This window comes from Macaca mulatta, chromosome 14, assembly GCF_049350105.2.
Source record: "Macaca mulatta isolate MMU2019108-1 chromosome 14, T2T-MMU8v2.0, whole genome shotgun sequence".
In the NCBI taxonomy this organism is placed as follows: Eukaryota; Metazoa; Chordata; class Mammalia; order Primates; family Cercopithecidae; genus Macaca; species Macaca mulatta.
This window is the reverse complement of record NC_133419.1, coordinates 57,974,213-57,997,093: the sequence shown is the minus strand read 5'-3', so window position 1 is coordinate 57,997,093 and position 22,881 is coordinate 57,974,213. Positions and strand designations below refer to the sequence as shown.

General features: G+C 42.9%; 1 protein-coding gene across 48 annotated transcripts in view; it reads left to right on the top strand.

Moving 5' to 3' along the window:
• The window catches only part of PPFIBP2 (PPFIA binding protein 2), a 154,684-nt gene that overhangs the window by 74,235 nt on the left and 57,568 nt on the right, over positions 1–22,881 (top strand). For 38 of the 48 annotated variants that reach the window (XR_013404050.1, XR_003722667.2, XM_077963550.1 and 35 more), the window contains 2 exons: positions 6,393–6,485; positions 10,694–10,807. Coding sequence is in view for 46 of the 48 variants with exons in the window: in XM_077963550.1 (XP_077819676.1) it covers positions 6,393–6,485; positions 10,694–10,807 (207 nt within the window). In the remaining 2 variants the exon portion in view is untranslated. Of the gene's footprint in view, positions 1–6,392; positions 6,486–10,140; positions 10,508–10,693; positions 10,808–17,613; positions 18,791–22,881 lie in introns of those variants that run through there. The other 10 variants (XM_077963561.1, XM_015114949.3, XM_077963566.1 and 7 more) reach the window with 4 other exon arrangements.

Genomic DNA, 22,881 nt, shown 5'->3' with positions numbered 1-22,881 from the left:
TATTCTTGGTTTGTCCTCTTTCTGCAGAGAAGGTGGTCCCTTGGGGAGGAGGATGCAACAGAAATTCTGTAAATGAATATGGAAGCAACACAAGAAAGTCCCCAGGGATCCCCTGACTTGAAGTTCAGCTGGGCCAAATCAGGGGCACAGGAAACCCAGAGCTCTCAGCCTCCCAGTGCCCAGACCTGGCATTTGTATAGCTGTGTCTGACATGTAATTCTCTCGACATAACTACTTAAACAGTTGTTAGATATATTTCTGTTATTTACCCTTCATTTATTCATTTTCTGATTCATTTTCTGATTATATCTTTTAGACTTTAGCTCCTGTTTATTTCTTGTTTTGTTTGAACTTACTTTTTCATATCCCACATCCTGCTCCCCACCTCCACCAACCCCGGTTGATGCCCATGGGCCTGTTGCATCTTGTATTCATTCCCTGTCTTAACCTTTTTGCTCTACATGGGAAATAAGAATGGAAGCAAACAGGTGGTGGATAGAAAGTCATCTATTCCACACACAAAAGAGACTGGGTTTCCTTTTTATCCTAGTACATCCCACACAGACACTCCCTATGCCACAAAGTAGATCTCAATTAGCCCCTGACGATAATCCTGGTTTGAACTATAGTTGGCTTAGGACTGACAGTCCTATCTTAAAAATTACCAGTTTAAACAAATCAAGCAATAGTGGCAGAATTCCTTTGCAATTCAGAACTATATCCAAATAGCAGGAATTCTTTCCTACAGGTCTGTTTCCAAAGGAGTAAATTTTAGTCAGTTGATCACCTTTTGAGACAAATGCATTAACCAGAACTTTGGTTGCAAATAACAGAAACTCAGTTTGAACCAGGCCAAGAGGGAACCAACAGGAAGGGCTGGAATATATCTCTGCTTTTAGACAGCATGCACCAGGGATGAGAATGCCTCCAGTCTTTTTCTTGGCTTTTGTTTGCTTTTCTGTGCACATTTGGTTCATAGCTGTCTCTTGCTGCAAACCAGCTTTTTCCCCGTGGAGCAGGACATGGCCACTGACAACCTCAGAACTATTGCACCACCACTACCATGCTATGTTCCCAAGTTTAAAAATTCAGAGGAAGGATTTCAACAAGTCAAGCTTGGATCAAGTGGCAGGGAGATGAGGATCTTTCTAAGAAGATGGCAGCCCTCATTTGTGCCACATAATTACAGTAAAAGCGATGATCTCAGCCTACTCTACACAAACAATAGATTCCATTAAAGCAGGGTGCTGAAGAATTCTCTGCCAAGACTGATACAAGTCTTCTCTGTTCCTTTTCCTTAGCAAGAGAACAAGGGGAAAATTCGGCTGATCTAGGGTTCACCACAATTCCTGATGAAGTTTCTTTTTTGGACCTTACACATCCCCTGAAAATCTCATCCCTAAAATGCAATGTTCTCCAAGGTGCAGAAATCTTGATTTCTTGAGTCTGCCAGCATCTAGCTCTCTGTGCCTGAGGAACTTATCAAGAGTAAATTTCTTACTGACCAAGGGGAGGGATGGGAGAGGCAGGGACAGGACCTGGTTTAGGTTAGGCTAGTGTCATTGTACGGTCCAAAATGCCCCTTATGTGGAGACTATCCCTGCTGGAATCTTGCTGGTCAGCCAGTCCTCTCCCTCCTGGCTACTCACAGTTCTCTTTCTATCCTCTCCCTGCTGAGGCTGATTGACTATCATGATCAACTCCAGAATCCCAACCATAGAATATCCTGCACAGCTGATACATCTTCCTGAGGCCCCTCTCAGTTAGGGATGGCTTAGAAAATACCCACACCTTAGGCTGTTAATTGCTCAAGCTGCACATTAGGCTTGCCCAGCCCCAGCAGTGGTAGCTGTTTGGGTCTTATAGAAACAGACCCTAGGATAACCTGTAAGAATCAAGGAGATGTGTTGTCACTGTTTCTGAAACACTCTGGAATATTACTCTCAAGGCCTAGGGAAGACCTTGATATGACAACTCCGTGCTGTGTTTTATATTTGCCTCCACAAGATCTGAGTTTTAGAGGATGAATTCCTTGTGTCTGAGACTTTTTTCAACCTCTTGAGAGCAAAGCTTGATAGACAGAAAGGTGGTTTGGCTTCAATAATCTTGACTAAAGGTGCTGAGTTCTTAACGATATGCATTCAAGAAGCCCTTGTCTTGATTCAGTTCCATGATATAGGAGAGGTAGTATGTTTCACTGTGGCATTCTTTAGTCAAAATTGAAGAGGATATGGAAATATCTGTAGTTAACAATTCTCCATAGGGCACACAGATCACATGGTTCTCACAATATTTTTAGGTAACTAACCTGAATTACAGTATCAGAAACAGTTCTGACAATGGAAAATTTGAATGAGAAGATTGACTTTTCCCTGTCACATTTGTAGCAATAACCATCAAAACAGAGGGGGAGGAAGTTTGATCAAATATATGTAACAGAGCTTACCATTGGCAGGTCTAGCCTAGTGGCTAATGTCATTGGTTGAGTAAAAGTTAGCTCTTTCTTATATTCATCTGTGGGTTGAGCATCCTTAACAAGTAGAACAGGGGGTAGATGATACTCTCCTTTATAGTCACTTGCCATATCACAGTGGGAAACAATAGAAAATTAGCATGTAGGCCAGGTGCAGTGGCTCATGCCTGTAATCCCAGCACTTTGGGAGGCCGAAGTGGGCAGATCACAAGGTCAAGAGATGGAGACCATCCTGGCCAACATGGTGAAACCCCATGTCTACTAAAAATACAAAAAATTAGCTGGGCGTGGTGGTGCACACCTGTAGTCCCAGCTCCTCAGGAGGCTGAGGCAGGAGGATCGCTTGAACCCAGGAGGCAGAGGTTGCAGTGAGCCTAGATCGCGCCACTGCACTCCAGCCTGGTGACAGAATGAGACTCCATCTCAAAAAGAACAACCAAAAAAAAAAAAAAAAAAAAAAAACCCAGAAAATTAGCTTGTGGCATCCTTCAGAATTTGATTGGACTTTCTTTTCTGTGGAATGTGGGCTTGGTTCTTGTAACCTGACTTCATTCATGGAGAGCTGGGCAACTGCCCTATCACTGATTTACCTAATCAGGAACATGGACAAGACTTTTCAGGGACGCCTCAAACCTGGAATCATGCAGGGACCCACTATCCATCCAAGCCTTCTGTTTGCAATTCCACTATTAAAGAAGCAGGTATACTTGTTGACCAAGCAAGCTCTCTTTAAAGTAGAGCAAAACAGAGGTGTGTCCTAACTCAGTCCTTTAAAATATATTTCTCAATAAATTGGAATCACATTTTGATAACCACAAAGCTTATTATGCCCTGATGATGTAGTCATTTTATAATGCAAGAATGATACCAGAATGTGATTGAACCTGTTGCCATATTATAAGAATACAGAATATACAGATTCACCCAAAGGCAAATCCTTACCTTTGGCTGATGAGTATTAGCATTCAGCAAGACAATCCTCTTCTTGGCCCTGTTCTCAGATGCTTTCCAAGTTTTTCTCCAGGCGTAGGTGGCATTTGATCCTGGCCTATGCCCTTCTGAAGAATTCAGTTTTTTTTTAACATCCCAGTCCTATATAGATCATGAAAACACATGGCTCTGACTTCATCAAAAGCAAAGGCTAGTGATACTTTGCGTTTCTGTCTGGAACATTATCTTTCACTGCTGTTTAATACCTTTAAAAAGCTTGCTGGAGACCAGTGATTTTGAAGGACCTGTAGAAGAGGAAGATGCACTGGGTGCGGGAGGGACCTGTCTGCCATGCACACCACTGCTGTATGGACCAGTATGACTGCTAGGAAAGGAGTTGGCTCCTTGAATCTGTTATAGGAGGGACAAATATCAGGAACCACTGTTCTAGGTCCTCTAACAGTGCTTCTAGATTTTCAAATATATTTTAATTAATAGAAACATTTTGTAGGAAACTCAAACATTATGGCAAAGTGCTCTGAACAGTGCCTGGCACATACTGAGCACAAGGTGCTTGCTGTATATTTACAGCACTGTGCCTGAATCGTATTATATTAGTCTCCATAGAATTGCTTTCACCTTTGGCCCATATTGTCCACTAGCCTCTGAACTATTCTGAGAACATCACACAAAAACAATGAGTTCTACTGGGCTCTGTTTACTCTAAGGGTGTCATCATGGGTATTGCTGATCCCATTACACAAAATCTCTGGATGAAAACATGAAGTTTATCCCTTGCTCCAGAATAATTATGCTTCTCCTAGGCAATTGATTTGATTTTACCACACTGATCTGCGCATCCGTTAACTTGATTGTGCTTCTCTTTTTTCATTGGCTGCTAGCGTGGATCTAGATTTTTGATCCCCCTTCTAGCATGTGTTATAGAATCTGGGTCATACATTTTATTAACTGAATTTCTGATTTCAACTTTCTTACTCTTTGTCAACTAATAAAAATAGTTACCTCTCTGGGTGATTGTATGGGTAGACCTTTTATTATAATGAAGAATATACTGCACACCATTTGAATAAGGCATAGTTGGTACAGTGGCTTCTGGAGTCTGTGGAAGGAGTCTTCCCTTTAGTCTTCTGTCCTTCATTTCCTGCCAGAGAATGGGCAGCTGCCAGAGCTAGGTGGCTCCGTGTCCATGTGGACTTGGCACTGGGGTTCTACGTGCAGAGCTTCACTTGGACACCTGGGTCCTTTTTAATTCTCTGTCCACTGGAAATCACCATCATATGAATTATTTGACAAAGAAGTTGACCTGCTATTAAGAATTATTCTCCTATCATTCCTTCTCAGGTTCTGAGAAAATATAGATTATAATATATTCTTGGATTCTAGTCAGAGGATTTGATCATGTGAGAACTGGAATATTAATTTAGCAACAATAAACTGCCATTAACAAAGAAGTCATTTGTGATTGTTAACGTTCTTAAGAGCTTCCATAACAATGAACAAGACATAGACTCCAGAGGGGCTGGAGCAGAAGACAGAGGTGTGGCAGCAGGTGCTGCCTGGCACAGCTGGCCTGGGGAGTGGCCCCTGGGCCTGTCCTCCGGCTGCACCTTCAACAAACAAGCAATGCATCTTTCACTAGTGAGACTCCAGGGTTTGAATGCAGTATGCTTGGTCCACATTTCTGTTCTAGGACTGGGCATGACTCTGTTGCCTCCCTCACCTATGCAGTGCATTGGGAAGGGGTGGGATGAGAGGAGGAAGGAGGTGCCTTTTCTCATGGTGGTGGGAGAGCCCATGCTAAAAGTTGAAATGTGGGGAAATGGCCTAGGACAAGGTAGCCCAACTCTGGGTCTCTCACATCTGCCTCTGCACAATTAAGACTTTCCTCTAGGGTAGTAGACACCTCCCTCGTGAATACTGAAGCACTGATTTCACTGGACCAGCTCAGATTATATGATACTCAGTTCCGCATTTAGCAATTGGATCTACTTTTTCAGACTGCCAACCTTTTAGGTGGCCTATTGCAGACCAGTCTGGTTTCAGTCTTCCATTCGCATGGAGGAAGGAGGTGTTGGGGCCAGCTTGGTGACATTAGCTCCTTCTCTCCTGTCTGCCCACAACCAGGTCAGACACACCCAAGAAAGTGACACCTCCTTTCTCTGCTCGGGGCATTTGTAAGATTCTGCTTCTCCTCTGACATTTCACATCCTCTCCCTTTCCTCTGTTTTCTGTAGTTTCTGGCTACCTGTCATTTCCTGTGCTTTTGCTCTGGCATCCCTCTGGCTATTATTTAAGTTCTTCTCAAGATGTTTGTCTTAGCTTGCTTCTCTCAGCTCTAGCACTGCAGAAATGTGACCTGCTAGCCTGGCTACCAAAGCTCTTATTAGAGGGTGGGATTGGGGTGGGAAGGGATGTGTGAGTGAAGGGCCTTGCATTTGACATCCTCCATCCTTCGTGCTCACTGTGATATTCAGGATGGGCCTCCATGCAGCAAGGTGTGCCTTGGCTTCAGGGGACCCTGGCATGAGAGTTAGGAGATACCAAGATCTATCCAGAAGCTGTTCCCATGTAGTCCCTTGGTGTATGGTGCCAGCTCTCCAGTCTCCTCAAAGAGCAGACCCTCACTGTCAACATGCCTCTGGAGGCTGTGCCTCTGGCTAACCCAGACCCAGCTGGTCAAGTCAAGCACTGCTGGGCCTAGAGTTTCACAGAGGCCCTCCTGGCCAGGAGTGAGGTCATCCAGGGGGTGGTTGTGCCAACTTTCAGGGCACACCTTTCAGTGGCATGTGATCTGGTTCTCCTCATGGTAGTTTTGAAATCTTGTGGTTTCCTGTTTTGATGAGTGGTTTTGTACATATAATCAGTGAAGCTATCCTCACAAATTACATGCATCCCCTATTTCATTTAGAAGTTGGTAAGATGTTTTTCCAACCTTTTAAGTGTATTCTTTTTTTTCTGTCCTCTTTAGTCCCAGGTAAACCACCACAGTGCTGCTAGTAATGAAACCTACCAGGAACGCTTGGCACGTCTAGAAGGGGATAAGGAGTCCCTCATATTGCAGGTGGGTACCGTTTGGTGAGAACCAGCTTATCCTGTTACCTCCTACTATGTAGTTTCCCCTACGTGGAAGGGAAGCACAAGGGATTTTCTCTGTTGGAATTTTTCTCCTTCCAAAGCATATGTTTTTAGAAAAGACTTTTCCTGAAATAAAACATTAAGTAACTCAGGGGACATTTAACTCTAGACTTGGCTTTGGGGGGCTGTGAATTCATTCATTCATTGATCATGCACTACCAAGCACTTGCCTCTATACACTGGAAGCCCCATGACCAGGCTGATTTCCAGGTGCTAAGAATGAACAAAATGGGCCCTGTCCCCCAGAAGCCCCTGAGTCTTGTGCGGGAGGGGAGATATATCCTCATGCCACTAATAAAACAGAGCTGTGGGTGATATGGGCCTAAGGGTGAATGCTAATGGAATCAAGTCCAAATTGTCTGACGCTGGATCTAGACTGATCACTTTGATGCCAAATCCCCTCGAGCTGGTAATGGGCTAAGCCTTTGATCGCTGTCTTGCTTGAAAGAGAGGAACTCTAAAACCTTTTACGGAGAAGGATAGTCAAGGGAGCTTTTTTTGCTCTTGAAAGTTTGTGTGCCTTGGTAGGACATAGAGTTAGGTATTCTTGTAAGAAGGCTGTTGAAGAAGCAGGTCTAGCACTTTGCTGTGTTAACTCTTGAAAATATAAATTGATTTAGCAAGCATTTATTCAAGGTCTGGTATGCATCAGATATTAATTGGTGATTTGGAAAATATAAAGGCTCGTATCCTAATCCCAGCTCCTTAAAAGCTTAAAGGGTGATGAGTTAGACTAGTGATAGAATGAAGGGAGGGATTGAGGGAGGCCTGGCCCCCACCCCAGGCTGTGGGCTTTAGCTTGGAGCACTAGGGTTATGAGGTGGCAATGTGTTTGTTTTCTCTCTTTTTACCTTATATGTTTTATTCTTTCATTGTATTTTATGAACATAAGGGTAATGAATGATTTTAGAAGCTTTTAAAATTCTAAAAATTTGAAGAACCAGGTTAACATTTTGGCCTTTTTTCCAGTGTATGTTTTTTTTTTTTTTTCTCTTGCCTCTATTCTAAATAACTGAGCTCATACCAAATATACAGTTTTACTTTGAAGTTTTGTGTTTTTCTTCACTTCATTAATTTCTTCATTATAAAATAATTGAGTATCTACAACTTGTGAGATGCTGGTTTTAGATGCTAGGATGCAGCAGTGAAGGAAGCAAACTAAGTTCCCATTCTTGTGGATCTTCCATTTGAAAGACAGAGAGTGGGCCAGGTGCAGTAGCTCACGCCTGTAATCCCAGCACTTTGGGAGGCTGAGGCGGGTGAATCACCTGAAGTTAGGAGTTGGAGACCAGCCTGACCAGCATGAAATCCTGTCTTTACTAAAAATACAAAAATAAGCCAGGCATGGTGGCAGGTGCCTGTAATCCCAGCTACTCAGGAGGCTGAGGTAGGAGAATTGATTTAACCCAGGAGGTGAAGGTTGCAGTGAGCTGACATCGCATCACTGCACTCCAGCCTGGGCAACAGAGCGAGCCTCCATCTCAAAAAAAAAAAAAAAAAAGAAAAGAAAAAGGAGAGTGTGAATTGACAATAAGCCAATACATAAACTATTTCAGGCACTGGTAAGAACTCTGGAAAAAAGTAAAGCAGGATGAGGATTGTGTAGTAAAAGGAAGATCTCCTTTACAGGAGGAAGCCGGGCAGGGAGCCATGCAGATACCTGGAGAAGTACATTCCAGGCAGAGCAGGTGGTCAGTCCAGCCCACACAATGAGGCAAGAGTGTGCTTGGGGTGTGGGAAGAATAGCAAGGGGCCATTGTGCCTGGAGTCTGTGCCCAAAAGTGTGGTGCAAGCTGCCTTGTAGAGAGGTAGCAGGGACCAGATTGAATAGCACATTGTAGCACAGATATTTGAGGGATATGTAATTTGAAACTCTTATCCCAATGACATGATTAATGAAAGAGTATCCAATGTAAGATTTGGCAGCAAACAGTATGGCATTGCAAACTTTTGAACCAGGACCCTTCATGATTGAAATAGCACATTCCTATTTAGAGAGGATTACAATTTAATTTTTTAAAGTCCTGTGTAATAATGCTGCCTTTCACATTCATAGTTTTCTAAAATTCTGAATTATTGAATAATCCCAATTTAAATAATCCTAACACAATTGGGAAGCTGCTTACCAGTAAAGTCAGAAGTTGACCCTAGTGGTTTCTACTTTACTGGGAGCTTATGGGCAGACTCCAGGAATATCTGTTACGTGATCACTGCTGTTCTGTAGTGGCCCAGTGGAGCTGGTTAGGCAGATTCTCAGCAGGGTAGAGCCTCTTGCTTAATGAACACAGCAGCTTAGCCAGACTGAATTAATTTAGAGTCCTTGGCCCAGAAAGTTTTCCTGGTTCTACTGGTAGAAAAAGGCAAATCACACATAACAAAATACTTTGTTTCTAGGATTAGTTAAAAACAAAACCAAAATCTCTTATATCTTCGTTATAATGTAACTCCTTAAGAAAAGGATTTTCATCCTTTTTTTTTTTTTTTTTTTAACTTGTGTATCCTCCAGTACCTAAAATTATGCCTAGCATCTATTAGGGTTTCAAAAATAGTTGTTTTTAGTGAACGAAGGTCACATTTTAGGACCTTTATGTATTTTGTCTGGATTTCCTACATCCCTTCATTCATAATACTTAGAATCAGCCTTGAGGTTCAGAAGGACCCTGGAGCTGAACAATTAGTTACAGAATGCTAGAGATCCTATAATTCCTTGAGTATCACCAACATATGGCCTCAAGGCATGGTATAGACCATAGAAATGTTTAACCCTCATAATAATATTAGCCAGAAAACATCCTTCACAAACAGAAACTCTAGATTCCAGCGAACAAAGCCCACCCCGAGAGTCCTGCCCTTTTGAAAGTGGAGTTAGTTCAGGATGGCTGAGAGTGTTGGGCCACAGGAATTAATAAATAAACACCCACCCACAAAGGTTTGCATGTAAGGTGGACCAAGTTGATAGAGCCTTTTTTTTTTTTTTTTTTAAACAGATTTTTTGGTTAAAAGTGGAATGTTAACCATGTGTCGACTCCAGGAATATGTTTCAATAATTCATTCATCGTTTGGGAAAATAAAAATGGAGATCTTAAAGTAGGCATATTAATTTAGATTAGTTCCTTTTTAAACAGGCGCTTTATAATTCAGAAAGTTTATTTAAACACTCATAAATGAATTACATCAACTCATGCTCCATCTATTATTCCATTACAGACTGGGAAATAATTCCAGATAATCTATATGTAAATGGCAATGACTCTAATCAAAAAGGTCGAAAGGATCTCAGTTTATCAACTGTTAATTTCTTCACTTTGGAGAGGACACTCATTCTCTTTCTTCTTGCTTTGAGCCATCTCTTAATAAAGAAAAAGGATCCTGGGGCAGTTTGCTAATAGAGAAGGCTATGAAAACCATTGTTAATATATAGTTAGGGCATAATTTGAATGACTTCCTGTAAATGAGTTTTTACTAATTAATATTTTCAATAGAGATTCTCAGCATTCTTCAGAAAGATGACTTTGTTCCTGCCACCGTATGTGTAATGTGGCTCCTGTATATTTATGACTTAGAGTCATGTTTTGGCCTGTGAAGCACAAAAACCTTTCTGGAGCCAAGTTTTGTCAGTGCTAATACATGCCCTTTACAGCCCACATTCCTTAATTGCAACAAAACACTCGCCTGATAGGTGAGCAGTCCTCACACCCTTATGAGAGAGGTAAGGTCATTGGTTAGTTTCCATGAAGTTTGGAACGCTCTTCCACATGAAGTTGCAGAAGTCCTGACAAGCCAGCTGAGATGTGCCTTGAGGTTGGGGCTGTTCTGGAAAAGGAATAAGGAGCAGGAGTCCAGCCCAGAGGCAGCTCCTGTGGCTGTTGGGTGTTTTACTCTTGAGTCTGTCAAGAACAGTAAACGTGACCCATATCATCAGAGCAGTGGCCGAGATTCCCTGGTAAGGTAAGAATCTAACTGGAGCTGCCTTCATTCAGGGCACTTCCTCCACCCGCCATTCAGCAAAAAGCAAAACTGTTCCCTGTGTATAAGAGTCAGTGGTGAGGTTTCACGGCTTGCCTGCGGTGGGGAGGCTTTCCTACACCATGTGAAGTCCCTGGTCCTCCACCATTGCTTTATTTCCTGGAACAGGTGAGTGTCCTCACAGACCAAGTAGAAGCCCAGGGAGAGAAGATTCGAGACCTGGAAGTGTGTCTGGAAGGACACCAGGTGAAACTCAATGCTGCTGAAGAGATGCTTCAACAGGTAAGGGCGGGTGCACTGAAGGCCCTTGGGTTCTGAAGCAGCTCGTGCTGAAGCTCCTTTGTATGCCCAGGCTACAGATCTCGCTGTCGTCTTTCCCATCCTGCCTGGAGGTGGGATTGGCTGCTCAGTGTATAGTGTTTATACAGCAAGTGAAACCAACCTGTACGTTGAGGGTGGCAGAGGGGGTAGGGAAAGGAAGGGCTGCCCTGAGATGAATAACCTGCTGAGCTGGTTAGACAGATTCCGAGATAGCACTTTCCCCAGACCTGGTGCAGTGAGGGAGCCCTCAGCTGGGGGCCTCACCCTCATCCTGTGGGTGCCATCTGGAGTTTTAGAAAGTCAATTCTCAGCTGATTCTATGCCCCTTTCCCATCCTGCTCTACTTCTTCCTACTCTATATAGTTTTTTAAATAAAAATTACTACATAAATAACATTTTAATATAATTTAATAGCTATCAAAATGGAAAAAATATTAAACTGTTCCCTACCATTCAAATAATGTCTTCTCCTTATTTTCTTTTTGTCCTTGTTATGTATATACATGTACTTTCCAAATCTGTAGTCCCAAGAGATATGCAATTTAGTCCTCTGATTTTGTATGCTTAATATCATATAATTTATCCCATTTTAAACTTTTACTGTATTGTCATCTTTACTATCACTTATAATAGATTTTCTTAGTAAAAGTATCAGAATTGACTTAACTATTTTTCAATTCTTAAATACTTTTTCTGTATTGTAAATAATGAGCTACAATTTTTTAGGAAGGGGTGTTGAATTTGTATTGCATCAAAACTCTTCAGAATTTGTTGAGAAGCTAATTAGGTTTTTAAATGAACTGTATTAATATATCTAATATTTAATTTTCCTTAAATCATTCTTACATTTTAAGTTATCTTGAAAATTAAACAATGACTGAAGTTTATGTGTGTATGCCTTATAACTCCTGGCAGAGTACTTGGCACATAAAAGGTGCTCACAATTACTTAAAGAACAAAAGTTTGGTCCTTAAAATGAGTGGATTCAATTAGAGGACTACTTACAATCTTTCCCCCAAAAGCACTAGCATTTTTTTTTTAATTGTCATGATCAGCATAAGACTCAGATTGTTTCTTGACAGCATACTGGTGAACATAGGCTTTGTGTTTTGCCTTTGGTCACATGATAAACATCTTAGTTCTGGTGTTTGCTAGTTTGAGTGCCTTTGAATAACTTTATATAAATGTAAGTCAGTGTTTTTATATGTATGTCTCCATAAAAACCAGTTCCAATGGCTCTGAAACTTTTGTTTGTTATCTTTTCATTGCTGATTAATAAATTACCACATTCTTGGCTCCATTTGATTTTCTACTTAGGTTGTGTGCCATTTCTCTTGTTCATAATATTCCCTAAAAATCTGACTAGCAAGAGGAATTGAAGCTTTTTTTTGAAGACCCAGGAAAGAAAATAGCCTGATGGATAAAAATCTCAAATGATGAAAGTATTTTCAGAAAGAGTGCAGAAAACAACCTACTAGATTGTGTTTTCAAGTCTGCACAAGGTGTGGTTTTGAGGTGAGAAGGATAAGGGAGGAAGATGATGGAATGGTGTAAACAATCCAGAAAGAGATCAAGAATATTTGAATATGGAAAGGAACATGTCAGAAGGCTGATGTTTCAGGAAGGTTATGCCGGGAGAGTAACCACATAATCAGAGGTCAGAGAATAGCTGCATTGTAGTGCCTGAGTTATCTGACTGCCCGTGCTGCTGTGCCTGCTCTGCATAGCTCTCCACGGCAGTGTTTCTGCTCCATTGTCAAAGTCTCTGTGACAAGGGGTCTGATTGTGATGCCCTGTACCACTTGGGGAGAGGCTGTCTAGTTCCTCTAAGCATCATCCCATGGATGCCATTTTAGACTTTTTAAAAAGTCATAAGCTCAGTTACCTTTTTTATTCTGTTTATTCTAAATCCTCTTTCTTGTGTGCTATGGGTTTGGTATTGGGCATGTGGTACCATGTGCCATACAAGTAGATGTCTTAACCTGGCATATTTTGGAGTATGGTAGCCACTTCTGAGTTTCAAAGATTCCTGAGCTTGACTAAGTTTTTTTTCTGCTCGTAAGCTTTCATTGTGTTCTCTCAAATTGTCAAGGGTAAAATGATAGCAGTGTGCAGTGCTCCTTTCTTAACAAATTGAGTTCAAGCCATAGGACACATCTGAGCCTCATCTCCCACTCATGTGTTCGCTGGGCTGGGTGGCACCAGAGCTTGCGATCTTTTGAGTTCCCAGATCTAAATCCAAAGTTGAATGTTCGGCCACACATGCTGTTGCTTTCCTGACGTCTGTTTGATGCTGTTTGTGAAGACACTTGATTCTTGCACCACAGTGCTGATGCAATATCTCTGGCTGGACTATGTATGCATTCTCTGAGCTAGGGACAGGCAGACACTTGCCTGATTTGACTGAGATATCCTGGGCTGCAGGGCCCTTGGCTTCTGGTGGTAGGAGCAAGAATGACTCATGGCCTAGAGGCAGAGAATGGAGACAAACAATTGCCTCTTTCTGCCAGCCTCAGAAACCATTCCTGCCCAGAGCCAAGGCGAGCCTGCTGCTCAAAGGCTCTAAAGGAAATCCTTTCACTGTCTCAGCATGCGCCCTTCTGACTGCCTATAGATAAAGTGCTTCCTCTGGGTTTGCTGCTCCTGATAACCCTGCAGGCTGAAGACATCCTGTCTGAAGGCAGCAGCTGCTATTCTACTCATTGACTGCCCATTTAGGCCCAGTAATGCTAGATATTCTCATTTTTCACAAGACTCAAAATCCAGATTTAAAGAGTTAAAGACGTCTGCTTTTAAAATATTAGCAGCTAATTTAAGTTTTTTTAAATGCTGTGTGAATCATACAGTACATACGTATAGGTCAAGCCTGGCCTGCAGGCCTCTAATCTGCAACCTCTCCTCTAGACTTGGCCCCTTCCACAGTCTGGAATAACTCTAGGGGGACTTGGGGAAAGCCAAATCAATGAGCATAGCCCAAACTTTGTGCTTAGAGGGGCTCCAGGAACCCCAGTTGAGCTGTCTCTCTCCATAGTGTTCTCTTGACCAATGTCAACCTCCCTCCAGGAGCACAAGAGGTGAGGAGTTAGTTCCCTACCCAGTTCATGAACAATGTACTCATTGTATCCCCAGCCACAACATCCTCAGCCTGTCCCTGCTCAAGGCTGACCTCCCAACTCGTATCTATTTTTGTCTACACATGAACTCATCTAGCCTCCAGAAAGAACAAAAAGACCTCTCTTGGGGTTAGACAGGCAAACCAGAACCAACCAGAGCCAGCAAAGGGGCAGGTCCACATGAGCCCACCTAGATTATGAACACTTTTCAGGGCAAAATAATGTTTCTATTTTGCAGCCCATGGCAGGATATGGGATGGGAAGGGAATATGATAGCTACAAGTATCTCTCAGGACTGCTACAAGCATCTCATAGCTGTCAACATAGACATATAGACATACCTTGTAGCTGTCTGTATAGACAGCTACAAGCATCTCTCAGGACTGCCTATGGAAGCACCTAGTCAGATGTGGTCTTAGACTCACTGAGCATGTCTGGATTGCCCAGGAAACTTTCCCCATTAAGAAGAGACATTTCTTGGCCAGGCACTGTGGCTCACGCCTGTAATCCCAGCACTTTGGGAGGCTGAGGTGGGCGGATAACCTGAGGTCAGGAGTTCGAGACCAGCCTGACCAACATGGTGAAACCCTGTCTCTACTAAAAATACAAAATTAGCCAGGTGTGGTGGTACATGCCTGTAATCCCAGCTACTTGGGAGGCTGAGGCAGGAGAATCGCTTGAACCCAGGAGATGGAGGTTGCAGTGAGCCAAGATCACGCCATTGCACTCTAGCCTGGGCAACAAGAATGAAACTCAAAAAAATAAAATAAAATGAAGAGACATTTCTCAAAAGGATCTTTAAGGGAGGGACAGTCCGTGTCAGTTTTCACTGGTCTGGTATTGTCTGAGCCTGAAAGTAGAACTCACAGCACTGGGCCCTGCCTCTTTGGTCCTTAAGCAGATCAAGGCATTGCTCAGCTGCACACTGAGGCTATCAGAGGCCAGGGCCCAGAATTGTACCCTAGGGTTTCAGGCATGGACCAGCAATGTTCTCGTGACTGGCTCAAACTATGCTGGCAACAAAAATCTCTGTATCATGGGGAGGGTTTCCCTGGTCTGTGATATACTTGAGGCCCGTGGTGGCATTTTCTAAAGTAGCCACTGTGAGCTCACTGGGGTCTAGTAGGTTCTGCACCCTTCTCTAGAGGAAGAGGATCTCTGGGAAGAAGCTGATGCTACTCAGTGGATAAGAGGTTTTACATGGAGCTGGTGGCCAAATGGAGCATTTTCCGGAGACTGGCCATTTACAGATATAATCCATATAAACAGAAACAATGTTCAGTGTCAAAACAACACAGGGAAAGGGAGCACCGTGGGGAGGAAGTAAGGATGCAAACCTTGTGAGGACATAATCCTGCTTTTGGGAAATCTTGGACAACACCAGCCTCTATTTCCATCCTCCCTACTGAGCCAGAGCTTCAGGGTTTAGGCAACCTCATTTTTTTGACTTTTAGGTGAGGTTGGGGAGTGACAAATATAGGGGATTAAGAGTTCATGGATATGAGTTTCTGTAGATTCGCTATTTGCTGTTGATCTGGGAAAGTCAGTGCACCTGTTTTCTTACTAGTAGAGATTGAGGATGACAATATGGACTCTGTATTGCCCACCTCTTCTCAGAGTTATAGTAAAGTTATTCCAGTGTTATTAAGCACGTGCTATCACACGGTTGGGCATTGTGAGTCAAGACACTGAGCAGGAGGTCGTGGGCCTAAGACTTAGGCCTAGTAGCTGCCTGGTAAATTTCCCAGGAGTGCCTTTAAGCAGGTATTTCTATCTCAAAGAGAATATTAAACAGAGCTGTGTACATGTTCCGGTGGGAACACAAATCTCTCTGAGGTGGGTAAGACACTGATTCAGAAGTGAAGAAAACAGGAATTTTTCAAATATTCCCCAAAATTCCCTCTGGGGATTTATGAGCTAATGAGTTTCTTCATGCTTATCCGATGTGATGTTGGGTATCCAGACTACAGGGCAAAGTAGATACTTTAACTCCATTTTACAGATAAGAGTGAGGTTCAGAGAGATGATTGAGTTACTGAGGACTGAGTCTGGACTCAAACTCGAGTTGACTACAAGCACCTCTTCTCTGCACAGTGTTACTCATGAAAGAGACTTCCCTGCAAGACCTGGGCCTTTTACTTCAAAGGGCAAAGAGACTTATTTTTCCTTTTATGCCTTTCCATTGCCCACTCTTTCGTTCTGGTTTCAGGTTGCCAGTCTGGCTGCAGTCCTCTGTCATTGGTCAGTAACTCCCTGGGTCATATTCCACACTGAAAGATAGAGGTAATTGCTTCAAGATGTGGCCCTTTAAGGAGAAAATAGGTTGAAAGGCAAATTCTTTTTTTCAGCTTTAGTCAGAACCTGAGTTTTGGAAAAAGGAAATGATGAGTTGCTCCGAGATATAAACTTTCTTTCATCTCTTAGAAAGAAGAAGTATTTGTCTTTCTGAAAAGGTTAGTGGCAGTTTTGTCCATTGATTTTTTTCTAAACATTTATTACCCAGTTTCATGGTCCATCACAGTGAGTAAAACAAACCACCCTCCCCCAGACCACCTCCCTCTTCATTTGCACAGGCAACCTTCAAACAATTGAGAGCAGAAGCAGAATGCCGCCTGTGAAGCCTTTGCCCCTTATCCTCAGCTCACTGCCTCCCCTCAACTTCCTACTCATACACTGCAGTAGCTGCATGACTCCAACAGAATTCCACCCTGAAGGTCAGGAAGCCTTCAGCAGGGGGCAAGCATTGCCTGGCGAGGATGTGGGTGTTCCAGACAGCCTGGATCACAGTTCACTCCAGTCTTGAGAATAAGGGCTCCAAGAATGTTTTCCTTACAGGATAGACAGAATAAAGGCAGCCAGCAAAGGAGATGGAGAAGAAAAAAGAAAGGTCAGGAAAACCTGAAGCAAGGAAGATGGGGTGGCTAGGAGTACCTTACATTGAATGGATGAAGGGCGAGACAGTTAAGATATGAGAAATGCAAGCTGCATCTCAAAGTTTGTACATTGGTTTCAGGATTATTTCTGTGCCCTAGTTAGTGAAGGCAGAAGCCAGGTTCAGGCAGGCAGAAATCTTATTGAGGAGTGACACACATACACCCACATGCACCCACACCCACCCACCTACTCACCCACCCATACACACACACACACACACACACACACACACACCTCATACCTACTCACCTACACATACACACACACACCCCCCATACCTACTCACCCACCCATACACACATACACACCCCACACACACCTACTCACCCACCCATACACACACACACACACACACCTCATACCTACTCACCTACACATACACACACACACACCCCATACCTACTCACCCACCCTTACACACATACACACCCCACACAAACCTACTCACCCACCCATACACACACACACACACACACACACACACACACACACACACACATATGCATCTGTCCAGCAAGAGGACATGGGAGTTGATGGTGGTAGCTTTGAGTGCAAGGTCAAGACGGAAGTTTCTTTAGAATGTCAGAAATTTGATCATGTTTATAGCCTGAGGAATGGGAGCTGATGGTTAGGGAGAGATTAAATGCCTGCCAGAGTGGATGATTGATGGCCCTAACCTAGAGTAGCACAGAGCTTGGTAGGAACTTGCTCAAAGGCAGTATAGAAGTGAGGGAGAGTCTGGGACCATGTGAGCAGGAGCCATTCTGAGTTACCAGCTGGAGGGAGAAACAGGATCAGAACTCAGAGAACAGGGCCAAAGGCTGCTGGTTGACCAGGGAGTTACCGTAAGGTTTATCAAGTTGTATGGGGATGTATGAAGAGTCAGGAGGCTGAGAAATAGCCAGAAATGGGAAGGTCAGTCAGGGGCAATTCAGGAACAAATTCTGGAAGCATTATATCCTTTGATGGTTACTTTTTATGTGCACCTGGAAGTGTTCTGAGCTAGGGAACAGTTTTCAAAGATGAAAGAAGCCTGTAGAAAAGATAGCAATGTGCAATTGTGGCAATTTATCCTTGGAAAGGAACTATGGGCTTGCTGTTTCTAGACAGGGATTTAAGATATATGAATGAAAGATGATGCTAGGAAACTTTGAAATAGAACTTACATTCAGTGAACAGATGCATTTTATCTTTTCAGCAAATATGAGGAGAGATTATTTGAGGAGAAGAGGGGGACATGGTAGGGGTTTAGGGCTTGAGCAGAACAGAAAAGACTTGGAACAGTTCCTGAAAGGAATCGGACAGAGACAAACACAAGTTTTGCCAGGCAGTATTGGAAGATCAGCTGTAATTAGATAGCATAAATTTGTATGGAAACCAACTGGCATCAAGTTACTTTTACTAGCAATTTTTAAGCTGTGGAGAGTGGAATCAGACAAAAGACTAACAAATGCACACGAGGCCTGGTACAGGGTTGATATCCCATGAGGATTTTCTGCTGTAGGTATGAATACAATTGAAATGACTCACCTCAAGGTACAGAGTGGATAAGGAGAACAATGTTGCTTCAAGGAAGTTGATAAACCAGGAAAATAGAGTTACTAAGTAACTAGTGGCCACAGAAGAACTTAGAGGTTGAGTGAGCAAGTGGGACAGATGAAAGGTCAGAAGATTGTGGCCAGAGAGAATTTCAGAGCTGAAGATTTTAGAAGCAAAGCAAACACATTCTGGATACACGTGAGATCCAAGTTGTGACTGTGCTGCTGAAAAGCTGAACGAAATGGAAAGCAAAGCCTATTGGAGCTGAGGTCAAAGAATGTGAAGCCAGAGTGGATGCTGAATGGAAAAATTAATAACAAGGATGTGGAAGCTATTGAGGAGGTGGAATGCGCCTAAAGTAGGTAGAAAATCTGTTGATCAAGAAAAAAGCCTGAAGGAAGCGGGTTAGTTCCTTCGGTTTGGGGAGAATGTGGTATAAGTGAAGAGCACTGCCTTACAATAGGAGGATAGATGTGGATGGTCGGGGGGCCAAATAGTGGGTTGGAAGCAGCCCTGGAATATAGGGAGCACAGTGTTCTGTAAGTTGGGCTGGTAGAAGCTGAGTGGTCTCCATCTGAAATGACTGGGAAGAATGTGTAATATTGTTGAAAGCACAAGATTCACTTTATGTTGGAAGTAGAAGGAGCAGTTGAGGATGTAGGATAAGTTAACTCCTATTAAAACACACATTTTAGAGATCACAGTTCATAATAGTGGCTAAGGGCCTTGCTGGATCTGGAGATGGGGAAGTAGAGCTGGACTGGGATACGTTTGTTGAAGGCTGATTTTGAGTTTAGGGACCAGAACAGTAATTATGACAGGGACAAGGGGAAGATGATCATGAAAGGTAGAAGCACATGCTAATAGATATAAGCTGAAGAGAATAAGTAATGTTCTATTATCAGTGAACTATATGAAATTAAGCAACCTCAGGTTTCTTTTTTTTTTTTTTTTTTGAGACGGAGTCTTGCTCAGTCACCCAGGCTGGAGTGCGGTGGCATGATCTCGGCTCTCTGCAAGCTCTGCCTCCCGGGTTCACGCCATTTTCCTGCCTCAGCGTCCAGAGTAGCTGGGACTACAGGTGCCCGCCACTATACCCAGCTAGTTTTTTTTGTATTTTTAGTAGAGACGGGGTTTGACCATGTTAGCCAGGATGGTCTCGATCTCCTGACCTCGTGATCCGCCCGTCTCGGCCTCCCAAAGTGCTGGGATTACAGGCGTGAACCACCGCGCCCGGCCACAACCCCAGGTTTCTAATTAAAATGTTAGTGTGTCCAATTGTGAATGTCTATTTGGAATGTTAGTGTGACTAATTCAAACACTGTCATGACCAATTGGAATGGCTATTGGAACTAGTGAAAATATTGTCTTCATCAGCTGGAACATTGGTATGACCAATCACAACCTGGTAGTTAAAATAGGGATTTTGGCCATGATGGAAGCAGAGTAGACTCTTAGCTTTCAAAAGAGATATATTGTGAAACTTTTAAAAATCACATCAAAGCAATATTTTGAATGCTGATCAGAAGACAAAACTGCGTGAATATCTTTTTTTTTTTTTTTTTTTTTTTAAGAAAGGGTCTCACTGTGTCGCCTAGGCTGGAGTACTATGGCATGATCACAGCTCACTGCAGCCTCAACCTCCCAGGTTCAATCAGTCCTCCCACCTCAGCCTCTCAAGTAGCTGGGACTATAGGCCCATGCCACCACGGGTGCCAATTTGTTTTTTGTTTTTTTGTTTTTTTTTTGTAGAGACAGGGTTCCACTATGTTGCCTAGGCAGATTTCAGACTCCTGGGGGCTCAAATGATCCACCTACCTCAGCCTCCCAAAGTGCTAGGATTACAGGCATGAGCCACTGTGCCCAGGCTGAGCATCATCTTAAGATGTTCAAGTACTCAACAGGGGCTTTGTTTTATTAGTAACTGTCATGTGTCTAGGCACTGGCATCTGGTAGCTGTTTAAAAACATATTTGTTGAATGAAAGAATGAAGTCTCATGGAGGATGTTTTTTCCCTGAGATCTTAGTAGTCTAAAGACATTTTCTTGTGGACCTTGACCTGTGCACTTGTTCCTTTTCCCCTTTGCATTGGCAGCTGGGAGGCTCACACGTACATTATAGTCTATCTCTAGCTGTTTATAGAAGTTTATGGCATAGATTTTCTACTGACTGTAACTCTGACTTTAACTTATTTTCCTACCTGCTTTAATTTTTATGATTTATTTTTTAACTTGAAAATATCTATTTTGCAAACTGCCTAAAAACATTTTGGGAACAAGGTGGGTAGGCAGAAGGATAGAGAACTAGAGAATGAGGTAATAAAGGAAGAGAGGGAGGTAGGGAAAGGAAAGAAGGGGAAGAGAATAGGTGGTGTGGGGGATGATTATATCTTAAGGTACTCATGTACTCAAGACTCAGAGAACTTACTGTGTGTGCCCTCACACTCAGGGAAGAACTGCTTAAGGCCCTTTGTGGCCTGCATAGCCTTAGCACTAGGCCCTGATAGGTAGTATGTGCTCAATGAAGTCTTGGCAATTTGAGTGGACATTTCCTGGGCTCACTGAATGTTTGTTGATTGCCTATTTTAGCGTGTTTTTTTAAAATGTCTCTCAAAATGCTTGGACTTCTTTCTCTGTTTGGGAAACTGTGTAATACAATAGACTAAAATGAGTTCTGGGGTCAAACAGAGTTATGTTTGAAAACTAACTCTGCTGGCCGGGCGTGGTGGTTCACGCCTATAATCCCAGCACTTTGGGAGGCTGAGGCGGGTGAATTACTGGAGATCAGGAGTTCAAGACCAGCCTGGCCAACATGGTGAAAGCCAGTCTCTACTAAAAATACAAAATTAGCTGGGTGTGGTGGTGGGCGCCTATAATCCTGGCTACTCAGGAGGCTGAGGCAGGAGAATCACTTGAACCCGGGAGGTGGAGCTTGTGGTGAGCCAAGATCGCGCCATTGTACTCCAGCCTGGGCAAAAAGAGTGAAACTCCATCTCAAAAAAAAAAAAAAAAAAAGAAAGAAAAACTAACTTGGCTGCTGATTGGCTTGTGTCCTTGGCCAAAAGATTTACATACTCTCTCTTGGCCTATTTCCTCATCTGTAGAATTGGGATAATATTTACTGCCAACTCACTGGGAGGGTTTATTAAGAAGATGTATACAAAAGCACCAGCAGTCTCTGGTACAGAAGAGGCACTCAAAATATTTCAGTTCTCCAGTGCATTGGACACACTCATCTGGCTGACTCCTAGTGGCCAAGTAGCCTGTGCTCTGGCTGCAGTGCTCTGCCTCTGCCTTGTGAGCCAGCTTCCAGTCTGGCTGGCCCAGGAAGAGCTGGCCTCCTTAGTCCCAGAGCTTGGGGAGCTTATTATGCTGAGTTGCTGGACTTCTAGATAGATACCCATCCCCTCAGACTAGCAGATGAACAGTTTGTTGCCTGCCGTTCCCAGGTAGGCTGTTTCCCAGGCCGTTGGCCTGGGGAATCATGTATTCCAAGTCAAAAATTTCTGTCCTGCGTGGTTTGATTCATGATCTGAGGACAGTTCCAAATCTGTGACCTCGTAGTGGCTGAGTCAGGGTGTTGAGATTGCCATTCTTGTGCTGAGCTTGGGTTGCCCAAGATGATACAAAATGGTCAAACCATGGCAGGATATTGCATATTCTTCTGTTCATTTGGCCCATTGCTATTCCTGGTTGCTGTGTCTATTCTTGCCACAACCTGTGTAGCCAGTGTCTACCATGTGCCAGGATTTTGGACCTTACAGGACATTGTCCTTTGCCAATGGAAAAAATATGTTGCCCTGGACTTTAGGAAATGATCCTGATTTTTGAGGTCCTTTATAATCATATTACTTCTAAGTGGGTGTCTTGTCTATCATCTTTATTTTTTACCTTGTTTATGCTTATTAAGTGTTTTTATTAGTGACAGGTTTGTCGTCAAAGACCTGGGTTATTTGGTTATAGTCTGCTACTGTTCTAGTGATGGCAAGACTAGTAATAAGCTTCCTGGTCTGTTCTCACAATTGGGAAAGAACAATCTTATTTACATTCCAGAGTGGCCAGATTATAATTTTGGAATAGCCCAGGAAAGATCCATCTCACATAAGATTCATATGTAATCATTCAATACTCTTTGGACATCTACTTTGTGCTCTAGCTCCTGTCTAGGTTCATTGCAGTGAAGTCCTGTATTCAAACATGTTGAAGACTGGGCTGAGCATTGGTTGAGCCCAGAAAGTGATCTAGAAATTTTGACTTTGAAAAAAATATATTGTTAAGCGTTTTTGTTTGTTTTGATAGAGAATATCTGCTGCTTTGTTTTTTAAAAAAATTGATAAATTTGGTTCTTTGAAAGTATCCATTCGCTTTTCTCGATATGGAAATAATGAATAATGGTCTCTATGGGCAAACATATTTGAGAAATGTAGCTCACCTTGTCTATCAAAGCATA